General features: G+C 26.3%; 2 protein-coding genes across 6 annotated transcripts in view; both read left to right on the top strand.

Moving 5' to 3' along the window:
- Nucleotides 1–4,323: 4,323 nt before the first annotated feature.
- On the top strand, nt 4,324–6,040 carry LOC126554222 (uncharacterized). 5 transcript variants are annotated; one of them, XM_050209321.1, is made up of 2 exons: nt 4,324–4,405; nt 4,535–6,040. In XM_050209321.1, the coding sequence occupies exons 1-2, from the start codon at nt 4,391–4,393 to the stop codon at nt 6,038–6,040; spliced, it is 1,521 nt and encodes a 506-aa protein (XP_050065278.1). In that variant the 5' UTR covers nt 4,324–4,390. The 5 variants fall into 5 exon arrangements, with proteins under 5 accessions (XP_050065278.1, XP_050065286.1, XP_050065275.1 ...); XM_050209329.1 differs by having other exon boundaries at nt 4,391–4,737; nt 5,161–6,040; XM_050209318.1 differs by having other exon boundaries at nt 4,391–4,828; nt 4,958–6,040.
- A 6,388-nt stretch (nt 6,041–12,428) lies between these two features.
- LOC114119138 (agrin-like) overlaps nt 12,429–27,075 on the top strand; it is a 169,375-nt gene continuing 154,728 nt past the window's right edge. Inside the window, exons 1-2 of the mRNA XM_027980620.2 lie at nt 12,429–12,567; nt 25,458–25,874. Of these exons, the coding sequence (XP_027836421.2) occupies nt 25,472–25,874 (403 nt within the window). The 5' untranslated portion in view covers nt 12,429–12,567; nt 25,458–25,471. The remainder of the gene's footprint in view (nt 12,568–25,457; nt 25,875–27,075) is intronic.

The following is a 27,075-nucleotide window of genomic DNA, read 5'->3' as shown; positions in this document are numbered from 1 at the left end:
ACAACACGATGACGTTTGGTGCGACCGAAATCGAGTGCACTGCTCTCACGCAAGTTTCCCGTGATTCGTTGACTTGTCGTAGTACTGCGACAGACTCGACAGAGCCCGCATGCGGGTTACCTATGCCGCGGTAACCACGGTAAAACACAAATCTCGTTCGTTGTGGAAGCGGTCGACAAAATTAAACATCGCATCTTTTGCTGCGGTGTGTGATAGTATGTTTCGTAGTATGGAAAATATACTGTATATAGTTAACAATGTCTGAATGCGTGACTGTAAATCAACAAACGCAAAAGTCCTAAAACGCATTAGTTCTAAGTAATAATAAACCAAAACATTGTATTGTAATACAGTTTTAAATACAATTAACGTAAAATTTAATTTTTTTTTAATGCAAACCATTGTGTTAACTTAGTTTCAAGGCTACTTGAATTTGGATATATTATATTATGGTTATGTAAATTATTCTAAGAATGATACAACATTGTGAAGTTAAAAATGACGATTGACTTTGAATATTTTTATACCTACTTATTTTTTAGTTTTTAGAAAAGTACATAATTGATAATTTGGTATTAATTTTAAACATTTTCTTTTTTTGATAGCAAAATATAAAATAAAAAGAATAGGTATAATATTATGATATGTTAAAAATAAATATTGATTTTGTTTGTTTGTTTGTTTGTTTTTTTTTTTGTGTAATTTAGAAAATGAATAACTATTTTTATCGCTTTTGTTTATTTTATAATGTTTATGTTAGCATTTTTTTATTGTAGCTGTAAAAAAAAATATTAAAAATATGTTAGCATAATTTTTTTATTAGTATTTAAAGTTAACATTTTGATAAAATTCGTTAAAATCACGAATTTGTGAATGTCAATTATTTTGTATTTAACAATTTATAAAATGTAAAATTTTAATGTAGGTAAGGTTCTTTATAAGTGCATATAATTAGTTCACATTTTAACTATATAAAATCTTAAAAATAATATACATTTTTAATAGACAACTTTAAGTTCAATTTTGCGGGGAATTATAAATGTTCACTAATATTTACGATTTACGTTATTTTGTAACAATTAAAAAATATTATTTATGGGGATTTTAAACTTTATGTTAATGTTTTAACATTCTTAACGTTAATATATATTATTCTTAGCTTTAACTTATTCAAAATATTAGGAATACTATTAAAAGGTATTTATATCACAAATAATAAACTTATTGACGTATTTTGTTTGTCTATTGACATAAATTAAAAGTTATAATAGTTGATAAAAATAATATACGATATCATGTTTTAATAACTTATAATAAAATAAAAATAATATAGATATTTTGTTTTATGAAACAACATTTTTAACAAACGCTTTTCATCTAGGTATATATTTTAATTTTATAATATAATACTAAAAATTATTGTATGCTGACAGATCATTTCCATTCAGAATTTCTAGATTTTTTCTAGAATAAATGGTAAACAATGTATAATTGTATACATATTCCTGTAAACCTAGCATTCAATTCAAATTGCATGCATTCATTACAGTTACCGATACGGTATTTATAATGTATATAACAAAGCGGTACCTACTAGTCCATCTTTTTTTTCACATTTAACATTATTTAATATTCGTAATATGACTATGCGTCTGTGCATCACATATATCAACGAATACCTATAGTATGATATTAAATAATATAGGAAATGATTAATACGGTTATTTTTGTATTATACATTTTTTATTTTACAAATTAAATTATCACAATAATTCTAATTACTAGTATATTTGTCGAAGTCTTACGAATACTCTACACTCTTAAAAACACAAAAAATTACTTTTTCTTAAATTTTTTTGCACGCATAATATTTGGGCTACACACCTTAATAATAAACATAAATATAAAGTTTCAAAGTTCAAAAAAAAATTTTGTCACACCGTAAATGTAAATTAAAAGGTTTAAAAAAAATTATAAATAAATGGTTCTTCGAGTCCTTCTTTAGATATTAAACAGATTACCTAAATTTTAGTTACTTTAATAGAAAGGCCAACTTATTTTTAAATGTTTTATTCTATTTGTAGAAGTTTCAAGTCTAACCTAACCGTGTACGGACGTGCAATATCAATATCTAACTTTACCAATCGTACGTTAAGTGGATCAGTATTTGCGAAAAAGACACCGAATTATAAATTATAAATATTTTACAGCCAATATACGATGGGAACTACCTGAACCAGCGTGCATAATATTTATAATATTATTGAAATGTTATAGATCGTGTCTTATTATGGCCATAGCTATATTAACTCGTATATGAATTAAAGGTGATTTGATGACAAAATTAGCAGGAAAGCTAGAGTCCAGTTTATTACTTCGAGTGCATGAATGATTAATAATAAAAATATTACGTTATTGTGGAACGTTAAAAATATATTTTTATAAAATAATAAATTCAACGAGTAGAGGCTAAAGAACGATGTAGATATTTTATCGACATCGAGACCTAGAGTTAACTATTGGACCGTTTGTTTTATTCTGTATTTTAACTAAAACATACCTAATGGAAAATAACAGAGGGGTAGAAGATTAATTTTAACTCTAGCGATGGCAGGTATTACAGTTATAGTATAATATAATATATAGCATAATATGAGTGTTTAATGGAAACCAGACAAGTATATACCTATACTATTAGTTATAGAAGTGTGTATATTATCGTCTGGGCCGATAAACCAATACACAATATAAATTAAAATAATTAAAATATTAAAAAAAAAAAAAACATCGAATAAGTATAATACAATATTATCATTAAAATATTATATGGGTTGCAGTAGGTGACTGCTGGTTTGGAAATGAATGTCTTCGATGTCATCGGTTTTTTTTCGGTGACTTTGACGATCGGTTTTCACGCAACTCGTCATTAGTGTCGGTCGATTATAGAATAATTAACCTTTTTTTTTCAAAGGAAAAGGGTTGGTCGCTCACTTAAAATAAGCCATCAATTATTGCCGTCCGACGGGAATCTTCACTATATAATATTATATATTACACAACATAGGTACATGTATACATGATATTTTACATCATACATATTATTATAAAATTATTTTATAAATTGCGATTTTTGTTTAAATCAATTTTTTTTTTTTGGCCAAAAAATCATTGATTTTAAAGCTTTTAATACATTTTGTTCACGGGATATTTTTGAAATCTTTAAATACACTAAAAATTTTGAATATTTCGAACTCAACGCTCTACGATACCATAATATAGCCTAGACGAGACGCGGTTAATCGTCATATGTGATTAGTAAATTAATTATTTCGTATTACTTGCTGATGTTGCAAGTCATTTGGTACTCGATCGAATGTCAGTAACTGAATATAGTCCGAAGACCGTATTAAAGTAAGCTAATTAAATTATTTTAAGTTCTCAAATATTAAGATGAAAATTATTTTAAATACTAAGAAATCAAATTATTGTGACGACTGGCCAGAAGATGGTGAGACGCGGTTATCGAATAAGTATTTCTGAGACTCGAGACCTCCGCAAGTCCGAGAGGATTCTTATGTAGATATTTTTGTACGATACGCATGCCCGTCCGGACAACATCAGATACTCATCTCATAGGTAATAATTAGTAGGTATATTTGAAAAGTATGTCATTGGTTTTCAATATAGTTTGTTTAAATATAATATATCTTGTATTGTGCTTTTTGAAAATGAAGTTAATGTGAAAAATATTTATAATATTTTGTCTTCCACCGAAAAAAAAAACTCTAAGTTACGTCATTGAATTATAATATTAATCATGTGTAAGCATTAATACATAATGGTCAAACACAGTTCTTTTATAACAAAATTATTCGTTGCATAGCTTTTCATAAAATATATTAACAGCTAAAAAAAAATATATATATACAATAATATTAAAATAGCTCACTAAAAATAACAGCAGATTTACAAATTATTATTAACTAGTAAAAAAGTGTAAGAATTTGAATTCGAAATTTGAAACATAGATTACATATTAATATATTATATGTAATGTCTTTGGAAATAAATTGACCGTCTAATATATTTTTAATTATGTTATAACGAATATTTTTAGTTGTCATGGATACATTCGTTTGAATATTATTTATTTGTTTATTCGATCACAAATTTTTGTATTAGTTATATACTTTCATTTCGTGAAAACAATCAATTTATTGTATTTACATATTTACGTATACATATTTACGACTACACATGCGAACTCGTGTTATCCAGTCTTACTGACGAGTTACTAGTGGCGGCCAATCGGAGGTCATTAAATTTGTCTCCCGTTTCATTATTCTCGAGCGACGACGAATTGTTGTCAAGTTTTAGTGACAGAAGTACTATGGAATTATCTGAAGTAAGCGAACCAAAGAGTAATACATCTGTATTAGAAAAATTGTTGGAGTTCGAGGATATTTCGATGGAAATTAGAAATCCCAGCTCGAAGACCGGAAAACACCTACCACCAATACCTTTATGTCTGCAGGAAGATGTACCTATACGCGAGGCCGAAGCTGTTACGTCGCCCACAGTGACTGACAGCGATGAAAATAATATTGAAAAAATAAACATGCCATCCATTTCGGGTGAATTAAAAAACGTCCAAGGACAAAAGTCTTTATGCGACTACACACGCGAACTCGTGTTATCCAGTCTTACTGACGAGTTACTAGTGGCAGCCAATCGGAGGTCATTAAATTTGCCTCCCGTTTCATTATTCTCGAGCGATGACAAATTGTTGTCAAGTTTTAATGACAGAAGTACTACGGAATCATCTGAGGTAAGCGAACCAAAGAGTTATACATCTATATTAGAAAAATTGTTGGAGTTCGAGGAAATTTCGATGGAAATTAAAAATCCCAGCTCGAAGACCGGAAAACACCTACCACCAATACCTTTATGTCTGCAGGAAGGTGTACCTATACGCGAGACTGAAGCTGTTACGTCGCCCACAGTGACTGACAGCGATGAAAATAATATTGAAAAAATAAACATGCCTTCCATTTCGGGTGAATCAAAAGACGTCCAAGGACAAAAGTCTTTATGTGACTACACACGCGAACTCGTGTTATCCAGTCTTACTGACGAGTTACTAGTGGCAGCCAATCGGAGGTCATTAAATTTGCCTCCCGTTTCATTATTTTCGAGCGATGACAAATTGTTGTCAAGTTTTAATGACAGAAGTACTACGGAATCATCTGAAGTAAGCGAACCAAAGAGTTATACATCTGTATTAGAAAAATTGTTGGAGTTCGAGGAAATTGCGATGGAAATTAGAAATCCCAGCTCGAAGACCGGAAAGCACTTACCACCAATACCTTTATGTCTGCAGGAAGGTGTACCTATACGCGAGACTGAAGCTGTTACGTCGCCCACAGTGACTGACAGCGATGAAAATAATATTGAAAAAATAAACATGCCATCCATTTCGGGTGAATCAAAAAACGTCCAAGGACAAAAGTCTTTATGCGACTACACACTCGAACTCGTGTTATCCAGTCTTACTGACGAGTTACTAGTGGCGGCCAATCGGAGGTCATTAAATTTGCCTCCCGTTTCATTATTCTCTAGCGACGACGAAGTGTTGTCAAGTTTTAGTGACAGAAGTACTACGGAATCATCTGAAGTAAGCGAACCAAAGAGTAATACATCTGTATTAGAAAAATTGTTGGAGTTCGAGGAAATTTCGATGGAAATTAGAAATTCCAGCTCGAAGACCGGAAAAAACCTACCACCAATACCTTTATGTCTGCAGGAAGGTGTACCTATACGCGAGACTGAAGCTGTTATGTCACCCACAGAGACTGGTAGCGATGAAAATAATATTGAAACAATTATATGCAATGATATCAATGATCGTGTAGGGAGTGACGTTGTCGAGTCGGAGAAATCCACTACTCGACAACTCCGACCTAAACGCCGTTTTTTGTGTGGACTGGGGAGGGGATTAATGAAAGTCGGCAGATGTTTATGCTGCTGGCGGTGTAAATAATTTAGCTTTGGACACAGTAATGTTTGTTAATTTTTTTCTATTTTGTTTTGTAATACATTTTTATTTTTAATGTTTGTTAATTTTTTTACTATTTTGTTTTGTAATCCATTGTTATGATAGGTATCGTCATTAATTTATCGAGTTATATTGTGTTCATAAAAAATATAGTTAATTTGTTATGTGTTGTTATGTAAAAAAAAATAAAATATATTTGTTTAAAAATCACTGGTTTATTCAATTGACTAATAGGTATAATATAAGATAAAATAATTAAAACGAGATGATTCTTATTTTATTCTTTAGTAGTTTATGTTTATTTAATTAAAATGCATAATATCCACGAAAACAAGTTATAATCGATCCTTTTGATTATTATAATAGTGTACTGTTCTACCTATAAGGGAAATTATTATCACAACTCTCAAGTAAATATTATAATTAATTATATTAACTTGAGACAAAAATAACAATAACAATTTTTGTTATTACATTGCAATGGTGTGAATACACTTTTATACTTTTATAGTATTTATATCTTACTGTTATAATATACATAAATATAATAATATATACCGTACGTAGATCGCAAACGATATTCGAACGAAGATTTATATTAGCACCGCCCATCGCACACGGATAAAGCAGTCTAACTTATATGTATATATATAGTAGCAGTGCGGCTGACTACGTGGTGATAGTTAATTGACTATTTTTGACTAAAATTATTAAGTTCAGAGATAAGAAAATTATTTAGGTCTACCGTAGAATTTCTGATTTTGCTTAACACCGATTTAACATAAATATTAAATTTTTCGTTTTACCCTATTTTTCCCCTTGATTATTTTAAAAAGTAGTTATAATGAGAATTATTAATTTTTACTACCTAAAACTGCCAAGAGTGACTGTCCCTTTTACGCTATCCATCTTGAAGACGTACCCAATTTATAGCTTTTTATGAAGTGTCTAACTGAATAAAGACTATAGAAATAAATTTTATCAAATTATAAATCATTTTATTAAAATATAGGTAGGTATTATGTAACGTGGAACAAAATTTAAACCAACAAATAAGTATAGTAGGTATTGATTATTGTCACGGCTATAGATACTTCATATTGGACAGTAATGATAGGTATTTTAAATTTATTGGTTTATACTATAATATGTTGGTTACAGTATAAGCGAAGTTCAATTGTTAGCCTCTACAAATACAATATAATACATACATCACCTTATAATTATTTCTTCAACTATTGTTAATGTAGAGATAAAGACATTTTTCTTAACAATGTTATCAGGTAAAATAATTGAATATTATGTGGTGCAATTAGAATTTATTGTCCTGATGCATGACGATTCTAAGTTTTAAAATCCATCACTTTTCATACTAATAATATTATTATTCATTTCAAACATACATAATATTTAACCGATATGAATAATATGAAATATATACGTACCTCGGGATCATGAATACGTTGCAGAGAACGGACATCATGCTGCTGTATAAATGCTTTCTACACCTATCTCTACACCCGTCGGGCACGACCCGATTCCGCCCAAAATCAACCTTTCCGTTTTCACCCCGAAATCTATTCTCACACACAACAGATAAAATTGGATTACGTTTTCCGGTTTGTGATCAAATCGGATAACTGTCGTTTCCGTTGTTATCCAGAACAAATTTAATGATAAAACGATTTATTTTAAAACATAAATAAACCGATGTGGATAAACATGCTTTTATTTATAAATTGTTTGTACCTACTAAAACATTAGTTATTATCTATTATTTGGACAATTTGAATATAAATTAATAGATATTTATACATAGTATATATTATGAATTAAAATTTAAGTCATTAACCATTTTTTTTTTATTGATAAAAATATTATTTAACTTTAATACAATTTTTTATAAGAATTAATGATATTTTTAAATTATTGTAGGTACCTATTTCATTTTTGAATCTCAAAGTAATACAGACAATTAAATTTCTTGAACAGAAAAACCTAATAATATTCCTTTTGTGTTTTATCTTTCACATGACTTAATAGTAAACAATATAATATGCATAAATGGCGCAAAACGTACAGCTTTAGATTTTTTTAAATAGTTTTTTTAATATTATTTTACTTTAGTATTTACTGCTTATTGCATTAGAATATTAGGTAATAGATATTATAATAAGTGTTATCATTTCGCAAAAATACTTAACTACTCTCATACCAAAGACTATATTAAATTATTAATTTTAGCCATTAAAAAAATGATATAATTTCAAATTTCATAGGCGTACAATAAGCTAATTAAATAAAGGTTATAATATCATGGAATAATATAGTTCAATTTTAGTTAAAATTGCTCAATTAGCTGCATGTTTAGTGGAGGATGGGAGGAGATTGTTTGCCTATGTGATACTTCTTTGATAATTAAAATACATTTAACGAAAATCGAATTTTCAATAAAATTGATTTTGTTTGTTATTTTTTTTTCTTTTTATCAATAAAAACTAATTACCACAAATTCTTAGATTTTTCATAAACAGTTTATAATTTTTATTATTGTTTTTTATTTTCGAGATATTTACCTATTTATAGACATAATACATTTTCAATTTTTTTTTATTATTTTTTTTTCATAAATGTAATTTTATTTGCTAGTAGATATGCACGGAAATATAATACAAAGCTCTTCATAATTTGTTATTTTTTCAGTTAAGTATTACAAATCTTTAGTCACCATATTTCTTTAGAATTATTTTAGGTTAGAATTTTGACAAAATTCATAAATTAACCAAAAAATTTATGCCAAATTTATGGCCAAAATTTGACCAAAAATAAAAAACTAATGCAAAGTTTTTATTAGTTTTTCAATTTTTATAAGAAAAGAATTTCTACCAGAACGCCAAATTTAAACAATAAATAACGATATGTTAATTATTTTGTTATAATTTAAAAACATTATTAAAACTTTAACTTTAAACATTAAAACTTTTAGGTATATTATATTATTATGAATTTTATAATATGTAGTTACATTTTTAATTTATTTCAAGATATTATCTATTTATAGGTACCTTCTATGAATCTATTTTTATATTTTTACTGTAGGTATTTACTGATAAATTATTTTGAGTTATATAAGTTGCGATATAATGTGCTTGTACATATTACAATAATAATTAAATAGAAATAAAATAATAAATGCAATATTTCCGGTAAAATTAGATTATAACTTATTCCCTCTAACTTTTTGAATACAATAAAATTTCATTACACTCGGTATTTTTTTATTTTATGATATAGTGTATATTATAATGTGTATGTGTAATTTTTTTTTGGTCACCGATTATAGTATATCTTTATTCTTAATACACTACGAAATGTATGATGTTATTTATACATATATACATATGTATATATATATATATTCATTAGAAAGTATTAATATAACTTTTTTTTTAGGATTTAGGGGTAAATAAAGAGAGTTGATCCCATTTCTTGGATGGTCTTGACGAACAATTTGAATTTTAGAATTCTAATCGCTGATTCACTAGATCAATCAGTGAGTATCGTAGTTTTATGCTTGAACATGATTTGAAGTGGAATAAAGCCTTTATGGTTTATATTGTTTATGAATGATCAACCCTTATATTTGCCGTAATTGAGTCTCCGAGGAAAATATTATGGCTATTAACAGTTTTCTCCACGTTTGAAGATTGAGTCGATTCACAATGGTTTTTGATCAAAACGTTTTTATTCGCTGTTAGTGCGAGTACGAAAAATGGTATGTAGTGCGAGTAATACGACGGTTGGTGACATTTCCGAGAAACGAGTTTTGTATAATACGTCTTCATCACTTCCGGTCTAACGAAACTCGTCTCCCGTTTTCCGAGGATTACGCTCAAAGGATGGTGTATCAAGGTAAAAGACACACATCAGTCACCAAACTCACCTATATTATGTATATTATTCACATTTTCTTCATACCAGGCCACCTCTACAACTGTTATTTAGAATTTATTGTTGTTTCTTATTTTATGTGGTGTGTAATGTATATATTATAATAGTGCTAACTGTGGGATCGCCAATTAATATTTTTGGAGAGCTAATTTATGAATTCATGAAGTTTTTGGTAGCCAGAAAAGTAACTTAATTTACATATATTTTATCTAAAGAAAGTAAATCAAAATTAAAGAAAATCTTGCTTAATTCACTCCTGGTCCAGGTTTGTTAAGTTTAAAATATAAAACCTTGATAAAATAGTCACGTCGTAATCGCTAAGTCCTTAAATTTTCGGAAAAATCGTTTGTTGACTTTTTGTAATTATTTATCTACTTATTCGTGGAGAATTAACAATTTTAGGTATATTTTGTATTTTACTATAGTATTCAATAATATTTTATATTTTTAAAATATGTAGATTATTTAAGATCTTACCTACCTAGATTATGAAAGGTATAAATCTATTTATACTGTTTTACTGTAGAGTAATTGGTATTGGAGCAATGGTTAATAATTATAATAATATGATATGATATAAATATAATATAAACCCATTCAACTCTATTTTTACAAAAAAGTCAATTTTCAAACGGCCCCGGTTTTTTACAACACAAATTCATTTTAATTTCATACAAACTTACAATTGTCTCAAAAGAGGTGTGGTTAAAAATATGTTGGTGTAAACTTAGTATATTATAAAAATCAAACAAAAAAATCACATATTATTTAAAATTTTTTATTAAAATAATATTAAATTTTACCGTTAAATTTTTTTAAAAAATGCATGTATAAGTAGAAATATAAAAATATTATATTTTGGGTAATTTTTTATGAATAAATATTAATATATTAAATACAATGTTTTCGCCAAAAATTTTAAATTAATCTAAAACTTATTACCTTATAATGCTTTTAATAAAATAACTTAAATAGTGATTTCAAATAACAAATGATGAAATATAGTTAGTGATATTAGCATTAATATTGGCTCATCATTGCTCAGAATCGGTTTTTGTATTCAATAATATAATATCATTTACCCACTCGAAATATAATATTGTACTGTAAAGTATTAATCTACTTGACTAATTTTTTGTGAATAATTATTATAATATTGTTAACAATTAAATTATTACTTACTACCTATATATAAATGCTATAATTATAATAATTATTTTTTTTTTATGACAAAATAAATATCATGATAATTGCCAGTTAGCAAAATATATTGTATATTTTATTTTATTAAAGATAAATAACTAATAAGTAATAATGAATTAAAATAATTTGAAAATAATGATTTAATTAAAAATATATATATATTTTTTAAAATTGTTCGAGTCTAATACATTATAATATTCTAAATATTACTTACACCAATTTTTATTTTATATTAAATCGTTATTAAAGATCCTTAATATGTACATAAAGTATAAAAACTATTAAAACTACTCGTTCGAATATTTTGATTTTGATACGTTAGAATTTTCATAAAAATTATCTTATTGACAATTTATATTAAAAATTTCAAAACAAGTGGTAAGTAATCATTTAAATAAAAAAATGTTGTATCGACACATTTCTTGAAAATTTCAAAAATCACAATTTGAATAAATTCATTATTAATGAATAAATTTGGTTTGAACATGAATCATTTTGTATAATCAATGGTATTAGTGGTATTACTCTTATAGTATATAATACAGAATCATTAATCAAAATTGCATTGTCTTAAAATACATTTATACATGTATGCTCGGTTACTTATAAGTTATAACAAAAGACGAAATGTTTCTTATACCTACCTACACACAAATCGTATTAGTATGTTACATCATTGCAGGTAAACATTAAATCTGCTTAATAAATAACCTGATGAAAACTATAGTACTTTACGCATGTATTATAATATATTTATATGATACGATTATGAATATCAGTTAGTGGAAAATTTGGATGCCTTCTATAATCAATTGTTTGGTGAAACCTTGTCAAACGGTATTCAACATTTTTATTTTTTAAATAATAAAATAAATTTCTCATTCTATACTCATAGAAATAATATAAAAAAAAAAAAATCAAAAAAAAATCCGTCATCCGTAATATTACGCCACTGATATATATTATTATTATCACGGGCATTATTACTGTTTTAATAATTTTAATAATATTTAATTTGTGGGTACCTACTGGAATTAGTACAATAACTATATGTTTTTGGGGTAATTATATTATATAAGTATATTATAGTTGTTATTATTGTCATCGATAATGATATCTTTCTTTCTCTCGCGTCGCGTTTATGTCTCCACATGGATGACGACGACGACAGCAGGGACGTCGGACATGCGCGCCTCAGAAGACGCACCTACAGTGGTTACGCCGCAACGCCACGAACAGTGACCGCCATCGGCAGTCGTTCGCGGTAACCTCCGGTAAATGCACGCACGTCTCCCGATCCGACGAAATGCAACCCACGTGCCTCAATCATATCGCTCCTTAACCTACGACACTCCGTGGTAAGTATATAATATCACAATGTGCCTTATGCGAAGTAGATCCTCACAATATCATGTACACATTTTAAATAATATAATAGTAATCCTGCTGCACACGGCACAATATTAAATTATAATACAGTTATGACGTAGGTACATAATCATAACAATTCTATGTGATTTTTATTTTTATGGAGATAATGAAAAAATTACAAGACAGTGTACGAATGATGATAATTACTAAAGTTAATAAAGTTGATTTTTGTTTTTAGTTAGCTTTCAATATCATTTAATTTCCATTTAAAGTGCAATCGCATTACACGTAATATTATATATATATTAATATATATATATAATGCTCTTAACCTACCCTCGTATAACCTAACCCACTACTGTGCACCGACGATGGAGGTCATGGAAGTTAAAAAAATTAATATTAAATAAATGTTAACCTGAACCGACAATCGAAAAGAACATCGTTATTTTATTACTATTTATATACGCTCCTGTAATACGATCGGACTGAAATATCATATTATATTATATTATTCGATTGAAAATAATAGTGTTACGTCGTCGATAAGGGGCGATGGAGTCGTTTTCTTCGACAATTAGTTGTCTTTCATACGAACCGTCTGTCTAGAGTCTAGACTCTAGACTAAATAATACTACCTATGATTGTATTTTATTGGATTTTGAAAAAAATGTAATACTTGTTGTTATTTTTCTAAGAGTTAAAAAATACTTTGAAGACTTGTAAAGCATCGATCACTAATATTTTATTGAATATATGAATGAAATATTGAGAAAAGTATAGGTATGTCAACAGAAAAATATTAATTGCATTAGTTTCCATTAACATTTATATTATTTAATCGTCCCACAGGGGCTTATAAATACATTTAGGTAATTTTAATTAAGGTAATAATCATTTTAAATTTCACATATTATTTTTTAAAAATGGTGATTGCGTATATAGTATTTAATTTTGTTAATTTAGAAATTTCCGTTACGAAATAACTATTTTTTTTATGATTAATAATACCTATTTAATAAGGTAAACCTAGAATTAATTTTTAATTAAAAAAAAAAAACACAGTTTTTGGTAAAAATATGTTGAGAATTTAGGTCATGATCTATGATCTATTGGTTTTAATAGTTTATTATTAATATTATAGACTTCGAAAGTATAAACATTTTTGTTACGAAATTTATATCAAATAATATTGCAGTATAATAGATTTCTATTTAATTTTTTTTTTTAGCAAGAATAATTAATTCATTTAATCATGATGTTACTTGATATAAATAATTTTTGATTAGTCAAATACAATAGTACATAGGCACAATAGGTACATTATATATTATATACGCTGTGAGGAGTACTATAATTATTGATAGTACGCATTTTTATATATTCATAAAAATATTAATTTTTATTTTCTATTTAATTTTACAAAATTTGTATTTTACATTTTTTAAGTATAATTTATCATAATACATAGCAAGTTTAATACGATTATAATATTGTTTATGAGGTACAAAGTAATTTTAAAGATTTATAGTACAACATATATTTTTTTTATATAAAATTATTGTATTTATATTAACAAAATAAATTAATATTTTGACATATAAACGTTAACACTGAAAAATTAGTATTAAAAACTTTTTTTGTGTTTGTTTTAAATGGTTAAAAGGGAAGACATTATTTTTGATAACCCACAATTTATCATTTTAAAAGTAATATTTTAATGAGATATAAAACACCCTTCTCTGTATAATATCCAAACAATTAATTGTCAAGTAAAAAAGATACAAAATCTAAAAGTTTCATTGTAAGTGTGGAATAAAGTGAATAAAATTGTCCTAATTTAGAAAAACTTTTAACGTTTTGTACCCTTAATTTGTAATTCTTAATTTATGATTAAACATAACTTAAGTTTATCATTTCTACTGAGAAATATAATTTTTATTTTTTATTTCACAAGAGATCTAATATTAATGTATACTTTATTTTATCTACGAAAGAAAATATGTTAAAACGTTAATTTCTTATGCTAAAACTTATTTTGAAGGTTTTTTTTAAAGTATGTAGTTTTATTTTAATAATAAATAATGTTTATTTTACAGTTAATATGATGGTAATAATAAATCATTAAATTTATTATTTGAACCGTTATTTATCTGTAGTATTTAGCTAATGTTAAACGCGTGTGAATGAATAGTTTATAGTTGACTATAATATAGTAACATTTTAAGTGTAACCATTAATGGGGGAAAAAAATAAAATAACTAAGTGCAACTTGCTGCAAGTTTGGGAATTTATGTACCGATGTACATTTTGAGGTTAATTAGTAGTCTCGATTTATGTACTTACCATGCAGAACACGCAAGTCAACTTATTAAGATTTGTTAGTTTTTTAAATTGTTTATCGTGATGGTTAACACCAAGTTGAAGTCAGTTGCGTGATTAAATATAAATAATGCAAGAAAATTTTAATTCTTGTACTTAATGAAAGAGCCTCTGATTAAAATATTATCTGTTGACTCAAAGTACAAATATTAAATTATCTCAAATAGTTATACAAAACTTCTGTAAACAAATAAATAATAACACAGATATCTATAATATTAAAACTTTTTTATAAACATAGTTTATTTCAAATATGAACAAATATATTATAACTTATTTATTTAAAAAATAGCGTATTATATGATATTTCTAATATCTTACGTGTATAATTTTGATAATTATAATTATAAATTAAGAATTAATCACAATTTTGTATTTGTGAAAATAATTTAAAACGTACACCCCCTTTTTTCAATAGGTAGGTAATTCATTTATAAATGTTCTGATTTTTTTTCAAACATATATAAATACAATATTTTTAAATACTTGGATTTTTATATAATATTAAGAATGATGCAAATTTTTATTTTTAAATTCTGAACTTTCCTTTTTTAAATAAATTGTTGAATTAACATTTTTTTTTTTGAAAATGTTGGTGTACTTAAATCCAAGTTTAAGCTAGTAGTTTTTGTGTTATTAAAATGTTTATGTATACTAAAGAAAATATTGATAAATGGTAAAATGTATGAAATATTTTAATCAAGTTTCAACTACTTAAATACTCGGGAAATGTTTATAAATTGTAAATTGTAATTATTATTAGTATTAACTATTAATTTCTATAAATTTTATATTATTAATTTTCCAATTGTATATATTTAAACTATTATCATTAGTACCTATATAAATATTAATAACTCAGATATTACTGTTTTGAATTTTAACTAAGATACACAATGATTCTCAAGAATATTAAGTGTTAAATAATTTACATCAAAAAGTATGGTTCTTATTTGAAAAATAAAGTTTTTTATCGCTACCGCTCACTAGTATATAAATCTAAGTAATTGGGAGTATGATATTTTAGTATACTTACTTGAAAATTTTAAAAACTAAAATTTAATGATTTAATAATTAATTTAAAAAGAGAGAGGTGTGTATGCTTAGTGAATCATATCATAATATTTTAGTATTTTACTGTCAATTTATAGAAATAATACTTATTATCGATTTATCCTATAAAAATTATTAGTAGTTTAATATGAAAATATTTTGTAGTTCAATCGACATAGTTTTGAATTTTTAAACATATTATTTAAATAAGAAATTTTCGATTATATACTTCTATATGATTATGGACTTATTTTTAGAATTATATAACATTCATAAAAGTTGTAGTATTCACTGATTATTAATTAAATATTTATTATTTAAATAATTTAAAATTGGAAGTTTTATCGTTATATATTGAGTATTCGTGATTTGAACCTATTTATAAAATATATAATACTTAAATAATTTAATATAAAATTTGTATTATATAATTATAAATTTCATTATAATTTTAAAATTTATAATTAGAAAAAATGAGAATACTGCAAGTATAAAAATAAACAAATTATTTAGAAACCAATAACTCTAACCTTTATATCAAAAATTCAGGTACATTTATTATTTATAATTTCCACTTTAACAAAAAGTAGAGCACACCAACTATTCTATAAAAATATATAATATTCTGCACGAATACACTCATGCAAAGGTTATAGTGAACACGTAAATGTATATTTAACACCAAAGCTAAGTAGTCTAAACGACATTAACTGCAAACTGAAATACTTTTTTAAGGATACACATAAAGGTTTCAAGGAAGTTATAATCGTACGATAAAACCAAAATCTTACATAGGTATCAGTAAATAACATTGTTACCCATACGACATAATATGTTTACCATTATAATTTGATAATACAGATCGAGTATAAAAATAATTATTCTTTCTGAGTTATTAAAATTATATTCATTTTATGTTTCTTAGAAAATATTTATGATAAGTTTCTACTGATTTTCCAGACAACTTTGAGTGGTATCTCGTTAAAACTGGAGGCGGCTCGCTAATGAAACAACTCAACCAATTTTATGAAATGTTTTGTCTGTTCACATCATAGTGTTTTAACCAACACAATTACTTAGAATTAGAAATGTCCAATCATTAAACGAGGTCCATTAGTCTTGAAATTCTATAAGCGGTTATGTCTTAGGGAATATTATGTGAATAATAATTATAATTCGATGAATGATTACTTGCAAAATATCTGTACATAATATTATGTTGTAAGACAAGAACACAAGAGCATTTTAATGAATATGTAGAAACTACAGAGTAAGGTGGTAGTAGATAGCATATTTAGCTACTAATTTATTCGAGTTAAATATATATAATATAAAATAATATACTCAAGACATATTATATATTATATTTTTTTATGTAAATATATATATAATAATAAATGTTTGTATTGTTTATAATATATCATGTGTATATTTAATGAACAACTGACTCGATAAATCGTATTTTTCTTGTAATCTAAAGATTTAGTTTTTTTTTTTTTTAATTACAAATTATATGTTACAATTAGATATTCGTAAAATAAATTGATAATTTATATTATTGCATATATCGAAGTATAGGAACTCTTTTTTTCGAATAAAATAATAAAGATTACTATTTTCTAATAAATTATTCACTATTTTTTTTTTTATAATTCAGTAAGATTTTAATTCACGGATATTCAACCAGCAGCTCATCTTGTTTATTTATTTAAGGATCGCACACATATTTTAAGCATAACAATATGTATTTTTAAATACATTTTTAACCATTTATAAGTCATGTTTTTATTAAAAATTCGGCCAGCGAGATTTAAAAAAATAATAAGTGGCCCGCTGCATAAAAAAGCTGCAGACTTGCTTTAATGTAGGAAAAAATTTTTAGTTTTAGTTTTTATTTTCAAAAAAAAATATCTACACGTTAAATTAAGAATTGAAACGTATAAGCTTTATTTATGTTATTTATATTTATATTTATAATAAACAGATAAGCAATTTCATAAGAAATGTTGGTTACATCAATGATCTAATTACTAAACGTAGCTCTGTATTATAAAACAAAAAAGTTAAGACTTTTAATAAATAACTCTAATTACGAGTACTTAAACCGGATGATATTTTTTTTTTTTTTACAATAGAATTACTTTTAAGAAAAACTATAGTTTATAAAAATATATTTTTTAAAGAATTTTAATATTTTACTTTTTTCATGACAACATATTATATTTTTAATTTCTTAGGTTACTTTAATAATTTAATTTTGGAAAAATAGTTCATGAGTTTTAAGTTATAAGTATCCAAAGATTAGATTTTTGAGGGTATCCCGCAAAATGTTAGTCCACTGCAATTCCTCTCATTTAAACTTTAAATAAACTAACTAATTAACTAATTGTCTAACATTCTTAATATAATTAAATATTTCTAGTAATATTCAGCTTCAAAATATGGAATTATATATAATGCTATTCAAAAATTAAAATACTTTAAAATATAATAACGATAATAATTAGTAAAATTAATATAGTTTTTTTCAAAAATGTTCGTTTGTAAGAATCATTTTTTTTTTTTAATGTTAATAGTTTTTAAAATGATGAGGGTTTCACGTAAAATGAATCACTTACCTGATTATGATTTGGTACACGTGATAATTTATTATTTTAATAATAAGTGTTCACATGACTATAATATGAATTTAGTAATAAGAACTTAATTGTTTTTAATACAACTTATCAACAAGTGTTTAATATATTAATAATAAGTATTTTTGTGTTTTTATAATAAATTTAACTTTTGACGAATGTATGATTTATACATTACCAAGTTATTATATTTAAAAACATTAGGGAATTTAACGGATAATTTATTTACAATAACTATGTAACTAAATAATGCAATATTAACAAATACCTATTACCTATATTATTTACTATGAGATATTAGAAGAAAAAAAATATAAATCATAAACAGGAATATTTATTTTTTATTTAATATACGTAATACAATATACTAATATTATCCTTGCAATTTCTTATACCTCTATAAAACTAAAATTAAAAATGTGTTAGTCATTATATTATAAATTATTCAGTACATCCACTTTATGAATATTATTTACTATAGAAGTATATAGAATGTCGTATTTAAGTAATACGAGTATACAATTCAATGATCCATGTGAACCATACACCTATCAGTGTATACTTATTGCTTATAATAGAACATACTATAAACATCATAAAAATATCCGATAACTTATGGATGCTAGTCAAACAAATAATGTATGAATCTTTACTATACGTCTAATAAAATAATATAAATATTATCATTTTGGGTTTAAGGTTTAAAAACCTTATTATTAAAGCATAATATACTTATTCAATTAGAATACAAATACAACTAGGTACATGTTTTTAATAACTAAAATGTGCATTATTTACTATATATGAACTTAATATTTTTATTTAAATAACCAATAATAATATTCTGAATTATTATTTTTTTTTTTAGAATATACGATCGTAATTTTAAGTATTAGAAATACAAACAGAAATCATTAATTTCACTCTTGCTACGAAGAAATTATTATACTAAAATAAAATTGACATTTTAATATTTATTGACAGTGGAATTGAATATTGTCATGCAATACTTCATAAATAATTATTTTTATTTTTAGCCTTTTTTATTTGATAAATATAAATTGCATTTAAAAACTAAAGGTTTGGTACATTGCTAATGCTATCGACAGAATAAATAATATTACAAAAAAAAAAAAATGAATATCGTATTTTTCTCATTTAATAGAAACACCTATCGACTTCTTATAGAAATTTAAAAAAATTCAGTTTTTAATAATTTATAGTGTTTTTTTTCTTAATTTTACAGCATTCACAACAACTATATTTCCTATATAGACTATATCTTAATAAAATATTGTTATCAGAGTATTTTTTTAGATAATAATGGTGTATCCAATGTTAAATTTATTAGCAAAATAAATTGCTTTTTATTATTTTATATAAAATTAAAATCATTTTTTAAAATTTATTTTAAATAAAAGTGTAATAATACAATTGCTATGAGTTCGCATTTATTGTTTTATAATATAATATGTTTATCTACTATATGTATAATATACACATATGATTCATATTTTACATTCATAACATAAAATTATATTATTTTATTAAAATACATCATGTCTTTATTTATGTACTTAGTACAATTTTTTTTTTTAACTCCACTAATATTAAAAGGTAAGAAACAAATTATTGAATTTTTATTTTTCTTTAATTTGGAGACACGTAAATGTGTTTTACTTGAATTACCTACTGTTAACATCGTTATTATTGTCATATTATTTATGTGTATTTGTGTTTAATGTAACTTTTATTGTTGAGCCCTGTTTGCGCAACGCAATGAAATGGATCCGGATTTATATACGTATAAAGCGGGTGTAATAAATTTGGTTTGCACATTTTGGGTTTTACATTAGAAAACGAAAAAGTGTGTACATAAAAGGGTTATCCATCAAGGAAACGCCACCGGGGTGGCAGCCATTCGCCTCGAATGCAGCGGATATGGGGCAAACACGGTGAGGATCTTTTGTTTTTGTTTATTTTTTTTCTGTTCTTTTTCCCGTCCTTGGATTACTACTTCGACCCCAAAACGTACACACACGCACGCGTGAAACCATCACGGCAAAGTGATACCACGACACAGTATCTCCCCCGACCGCCGTCAAACGGAAAACTACATCTGGGACGTGTTTTTGCCTTATTTTATTTCTCCTCCGTGGCATTTCACTAATTATATAAATTATATTATTTATTGTGTAATATGTTACACGTGCTATACTGTGTATACATTCATGTGATGTTTACAGATTAGTTAATCTATACTATTGATTACACTATTTTCCTCTGTCCTTCTGATGTTTACCAAATAATTGTATTTACCAATATAATTTTAATCGTGTATTTATTTATTAACTTATTTACAAATTGTATTATAAACGTTGTAAAAAACATTTGTTTTTAAATTGTAACTAATAAATTTTAAATGCATATTATATTATATATATAAAAAAAAAACTATAAAAACTAATTACTAATCTAACAATTTTGGTTTATATTGTTTATAATATCCAAATATAGTAATTTTTTAATCAAATTTTAAAGTTTAGACGAGAAGAATATAATATTTATTGATAGTTTGCTACCACTCCTTATCATGTAAACTTGAAATGGAAAAAACTGAATTATTAAAATTTAAATTAAAAATAAATTGTGAATAACAGACACATTGAATTATTCACAAACAATGCTATGCTTAAAATTATAAAATTATTACAACAGTAGTCATCATTAAAATAAAATAAAACTCCTAAAAAATAGATTTTTTTCAAAAATTATGTAAAAATATAAACATTGACCCGAGTCCTACATAATGAATGTTCATCGTTAAAATAATCATCTTGTACATATAATATAGAGTCAATGAACATTGAGATAATTAAAATTAATTATCACATGTACCTACTATATATTCTATATATTATTATGTACAATATACATTATATTATGTGTGTATATATATATATGTATGTATGTCCGACGTCTGTTTATGCTTGACACATATAGGTTTGCGAGCGCATGTTACGTATTAATTCTCATTTCTGTTGTCATAATAATTTTCTCTTTGAAACCGTTTCCATAAAAATCATTCTTAATCCAGTTTTCTGAGACAATAGGTGCAATATTAATATTAATAGTAATATTATGATGATAATAATAATAATGGTAACAATAGTAATAATAGCAATAATAATAATAATAATAATAGTAATAAAATAAATTATATTAGTATGTATGACATTTTTAATACACATTACATTCATAAATCGTTTTAAATATTCGTATTGATTATTATTGTCTACTACTATGATATATTTATAATTTTCGGTGGGTTTATATCAAAAATTTATAAGCATTAACTAAAACACGTTAATGCTTTTAAATTTTTTTTATTATTTTTTTAGATTTCTTATATAGGTACAGAAAAATACTTATACAACCCTGCAATGTTTTAGCAGAAAGCACATCTTATAATATACCGTAACATCGTCCATTCAAGGTATATTAATACGGTTTTTTTAACATCTAAATATTAAGCGACACTTAATTAAGAACAATATATATATATATATTTTGCAATTATTGAACTCTAAAAAAATGTTAGTTGCATATTATGATTTTATAATTTTGTATTTAGTAGTTGTTTACATAATAAATATGTGATGTAATATTATTAAAGTCACTTAGGCACTACTTTATAATAATACTACGTGTTGTGTTGTAGGTATTCTATGGGCACCTGGCACTTATCAACTATCGTTTACTAATGTAGCATATATTTGACGTTAAACAAAATTCAGAAGCATTAGAAAGTTTTTGAAAGTTGTTAACGACAGAACGTCGATGCCTTTGCAAAAGCTCACCGTGATGTATTCATGTTATTAAAATTATTCACGAGTATTGATAATATCTTATGGTTTAATATACCTTCATTATTTTACTATAATGTCGGATTTTAAGAAGGGTCTTATAGCTTACATATACTCGTCTCGAGCCAAAGTTTTAAATAAGCTAACTGGTTTTATTTTATTCAGTAAAAATAATTCTAGTATATAAATAATGTTATATCATTAATATTTAAATATAGGAGAAATGTGCCTTAATAGAAAATAAATTATTTTTGCGGAGTAAATAAGCAATAAAAAATTTAAAAATTATTAAAAATTAAAATAATATTAATTTGTAAATAAATCGTATATCTATAATTTATATTGATGTACAATTAATATAACAACCAGTATTTAAAAACATTTAAATTATAAAATAAATGAGGTGGAAATGGTAATTTGATAAAATGTAAATAGATATTTGCTTGCAAGTGGTTTTTTTTTTACTCCTTCGGGCCGGTCAAAACCTTTGCTCCTCTTTATTGAAAACTGACATGACGCCGCTGTCGAACGAGCACACAATGTATTATTAGGTCTATTTTTCATAAGATAAGACATTTGATAATTTTGAATAAATTTATTGTCAAATAACATAATATACTGAAAAAGAACCAGAAATCTTTAACCGAAGTTTATCTCTTATTAAAATTATTCAATAATTTAAATGTATAAAAATGAAGCGTATTTTCAGTAACAATAAATTGTGTTTTTCTCGTTTCTGCAAAATTACAGCCTCTTTTAACCGACTAGTATAATGTATGACTTGTACCTACTTAAAATCGATTGAAATTATTACTAAATTTTATAGAAGTATTGTAATATTAAACAGCTGCCGAATAAATCGGTTTGGAGTGATAAAATAAAAAACGTTAGCCGTTTCGTTTCGCCAATAACATTCCGTGACCGTTTTTTAACCACATTCGGACGATTTTTTTTTTATTCTACCCCCATTGTTAACGTATACAGGTCTATAAACCATCGTGATACAACTCACCGTCATTACCAACATATAGGTTCAGCTCAACAATGGCAGCGCGCGTACCGATGACAATAAAACCGTCGTCATAACGCGCTTTTCCGCCGAGGATCACCGATTAATATTTTTTTAGGGCCACATTATGAGTTCAGGAAGTTTTTAGAGTTCATTGAAATTCAATTAATATAATGTTTGACTAAACATAGTAAAATCAAAATCAAAAAATGAAAGCTTTGTTAAATTTACGGTCTGTGGCTCAGATTCGTTCGCAGTTTTCCATACTTAATGGTGACAATTATACTATTCAATTACACATATACCTACAATATTATAATAAAAGATTGGATTTAATTGTCTTAAAAACACATAAAAATTTAAATTGCCATAGTTAGATTATATAATTTCACAGAAAAATACGTATACATTTTATTATGAAAATACAAATTACACAAAAAAGTCATTTTTTCTGATAAAAAATAAAAGATTTATGCTATTTTTAAGAATTAAAATTTATAATTAAATACAATTTCAAATATTTATGTATTATGCTATTTAAAATATTTTTTATAAAAAAAAAACTACATTCTATGTCTTTATAGTTATTGGTGTATAATATTTAAAACAATGCAATGATGAAGCATTATATTATTTAAACTAAAATGCTCTTTACTTAACATAAGACAGTCATATTCAGTGGAGCAAATATTTTTAGAAATCTTAAACTTCCTGTATAAAAAATATTATTACTATAATAAAATATACCTACTGTGAGACTACCTATATCATATATTATTAAACACAATGTCACCCTCCACTCAGAATCTAAAAGCGTCATATATAAAGAACTTTTTTGTTTAGGGTGTCACACCGGGACATCCTGCACATCTCTGGTTCCACCTATGCATTACGCCATAATAAGACTTAACAGTTTCATATTATTCGTTTTTTAAATAACATACATAAATATCTTTCATTTTTTTTCATTTATATCCACAATATTTTTTAAAATAACTTCAATTTTACTAATTATATTTACATTTTTCAGTACCTATAGTTTTATTGTTAGATTTTATCAAATGTATACGATTCATATATAACATAAACAACTGTTCTTATATAAATTTAAACTACTGTAATATTTTGTAAAAATCGTTTAAACGTTTTAATACTAAAGACATCGTCTTTTAAATGTTCAACTATATTTTTAAATTCATCAATATCATTTAAATAGAACATGCAGTATATGGCATACCTAATATAGGTTCTAGGGTATAGGTGCATCAGTATAAATATTATAGAAGACAACTATATATTATTTTGTAAAAGATTTATGATAAATAGCAAACGAATTGCGAAACGATAAAAATAAATGTTATCTTAATAATGATTTTATATTATAACCGCAAGTCACCACTCACCAATAATTATAAACTTATTATATCATAAAATTACTTAATTAAAATAGTTTATTCGTTTGAACGCATAAAACACACAAAATCGCAACGTAAAACGAAATAAGCAGAATACATGTAGATATTTGTCTGTATTATATTTGATTTATTTTGTCATAAAAAACTCGCGAGAATTGCAACATCAATTAAATCCGGTCTTTATTATACCATATTATACATATATATGTATTCGATTTTAATGAGCCAAAACTAAATTCATGTGTGAACACTGAACCGTCCTACACATGACAGCAGCCCGAGGAGGGGTTTAAAACGAAATTATAAACCCTCCACGAGTCTCGAGAGACGTATTATATTGATATAACTTTTGTCAAAAACGGCCCAAACAGTGCGTTTGAGTCGACAGACGACAAACAAACAAACAAACATTAATTTATATCGTCTTGGAAAAATTCACGATAACCATTTAATTGGGTTTTTTTTTTAATATTATAACGCCCAAAATAATCAAATTTTTGCAATTTTTTTTTTCAGGTGTGTGATCGGCGATGGCTGCGTACGGCGTGTACGGTAACGGCAGCTGTGGTGGTGACGTTTACGCGCACGGCGATGACACCGATCTGTATCACCAAGTGGTGGTGCTCTCGAAACCAGACGGCTCGTGCGTGCGGAGCCAGGCAAACGGAAGTGGCATCAGTGGCAGTGGCGTCGGTGGCGGCGGTTCCGTTATCGTGGAAACCGTCAACGGAAGGTACAACGGCGATTATCCACATCAACAGCAGCAGCCGTACGACTCGGCGAGTGGTGGCGGCGGCGGCGGCGGCGGAGGAGTCGGTGGCCAGCGCCGTCATCGCCGGTCGTTTTGGTGCCGGACCACCACGCTGGCCACCATCAGCGCCTTGCTGGCCACCATGTTTTGCGTGACGTGCGTCGTTTTCATCTACTACAACTGTGAGTAAAACCACATCGTATCATACTATATACTATCTGTATCATAAGCGGCTTAAGCCCCCCTAAGTACCTTCTCCCAATATCCGCCCATGTAATTTGTTACAGTGAAACTTTTTTTAACGAAATCTCATAGGAGAACAAAAACAAATTCGTATTATAGAGGAATTCGTTAAATGGAAGTTCGTTATAGGGAAGTTTCACTGTATATCGTTAAATCGACTTCCAAACGAGTCTTCCGAACTCGATTCATCACAAACCGAGTGCGTTGACTTCGGAGGAGGTCGTCCGGAGGTCGTCGGCGGTCGTCCCGCCGGGATTGAAGTTTTTAGCGTGCTCGTCCGAACTGGAACGATGTCTGTGCACTGACTTGCATTCTCTCGCTGCGGACATTATTATTATTATAATATACGGCTGGGACGTGCGCAGCTTTGTGTGGGTCGGCCATTAGGTCGTCGGACACTTGACGACATAATAATAATAATAATATCGAGTTGCAACGACCCGCTCCCGTGACGTGTATACGTTTTAGTATGATGATTATGTCTGTTTGAACAAATATTCCGAAAACTCATCCATCTCGGCGGGCCCAAATGCTTTGTATATATGATAATAATAATGTATGTGTACGGTACAGACGTATATATATAGTATACGGTTTCATTAGTAATGATTAGGGCCCGGGTTTCAACGTGAAGTGTATCATCATTTTTTGGAGAGCTCTAGAACAATGCATTCCGAGTACATAATTCGTTTCGTGTAGGAAAAACTGTTCAGAGACGAAACTTTTATTTTGGATTTTTATTTTTTAAAATTTAAAGGTTGTTTTATTAATTCCGAGTAATTTTAGTGTAAATTAGAAAAAATCATAATATTATATCGAGAACGGTTTATTTTCCTATCACTCGCGTAGTCGCGTGTTTTAAAAAATTGTTTTAAGAGTATTATTGCGTCGAAAAGGTTATTTTTTAATAGTTTTTAGAAAATTTAAATTCAGGCCCTAGTAATAATTTAATTTCAGAACGAAGTGGATGTGTATAAAGTATAATAAAATTATATAATTTATTCAAAAGTATGTTATGTTATGAGTACTCGTCGTATATATGTTAGGTAATCTACTATGCGCCGGTGGACGAAAAATTAGTCGAAAAAATAAAATTATAAAATCGTCATAAACATGATCAATCATCGTTATAAAATAAAC

Source organism: Aphis gossypii, chromosome 1, assembly GCF_020184175.1.
Source record: "Aphis gossypii isolate Hap1 chromosome 1, ASM2018417v2, whole genome shotgun sequence".
Lineage (NCBI taxonomy): Eukaryota > Metazoa > Arthropoda > Insecta > Hemiptera > Aphididae > Aphis > Aphis gossypii.
The sequence above is the reverse complement of the archived record's forward strand: the minus strand, read 5'-3'. Positions and strand labels throughout refer to the sequence as shown.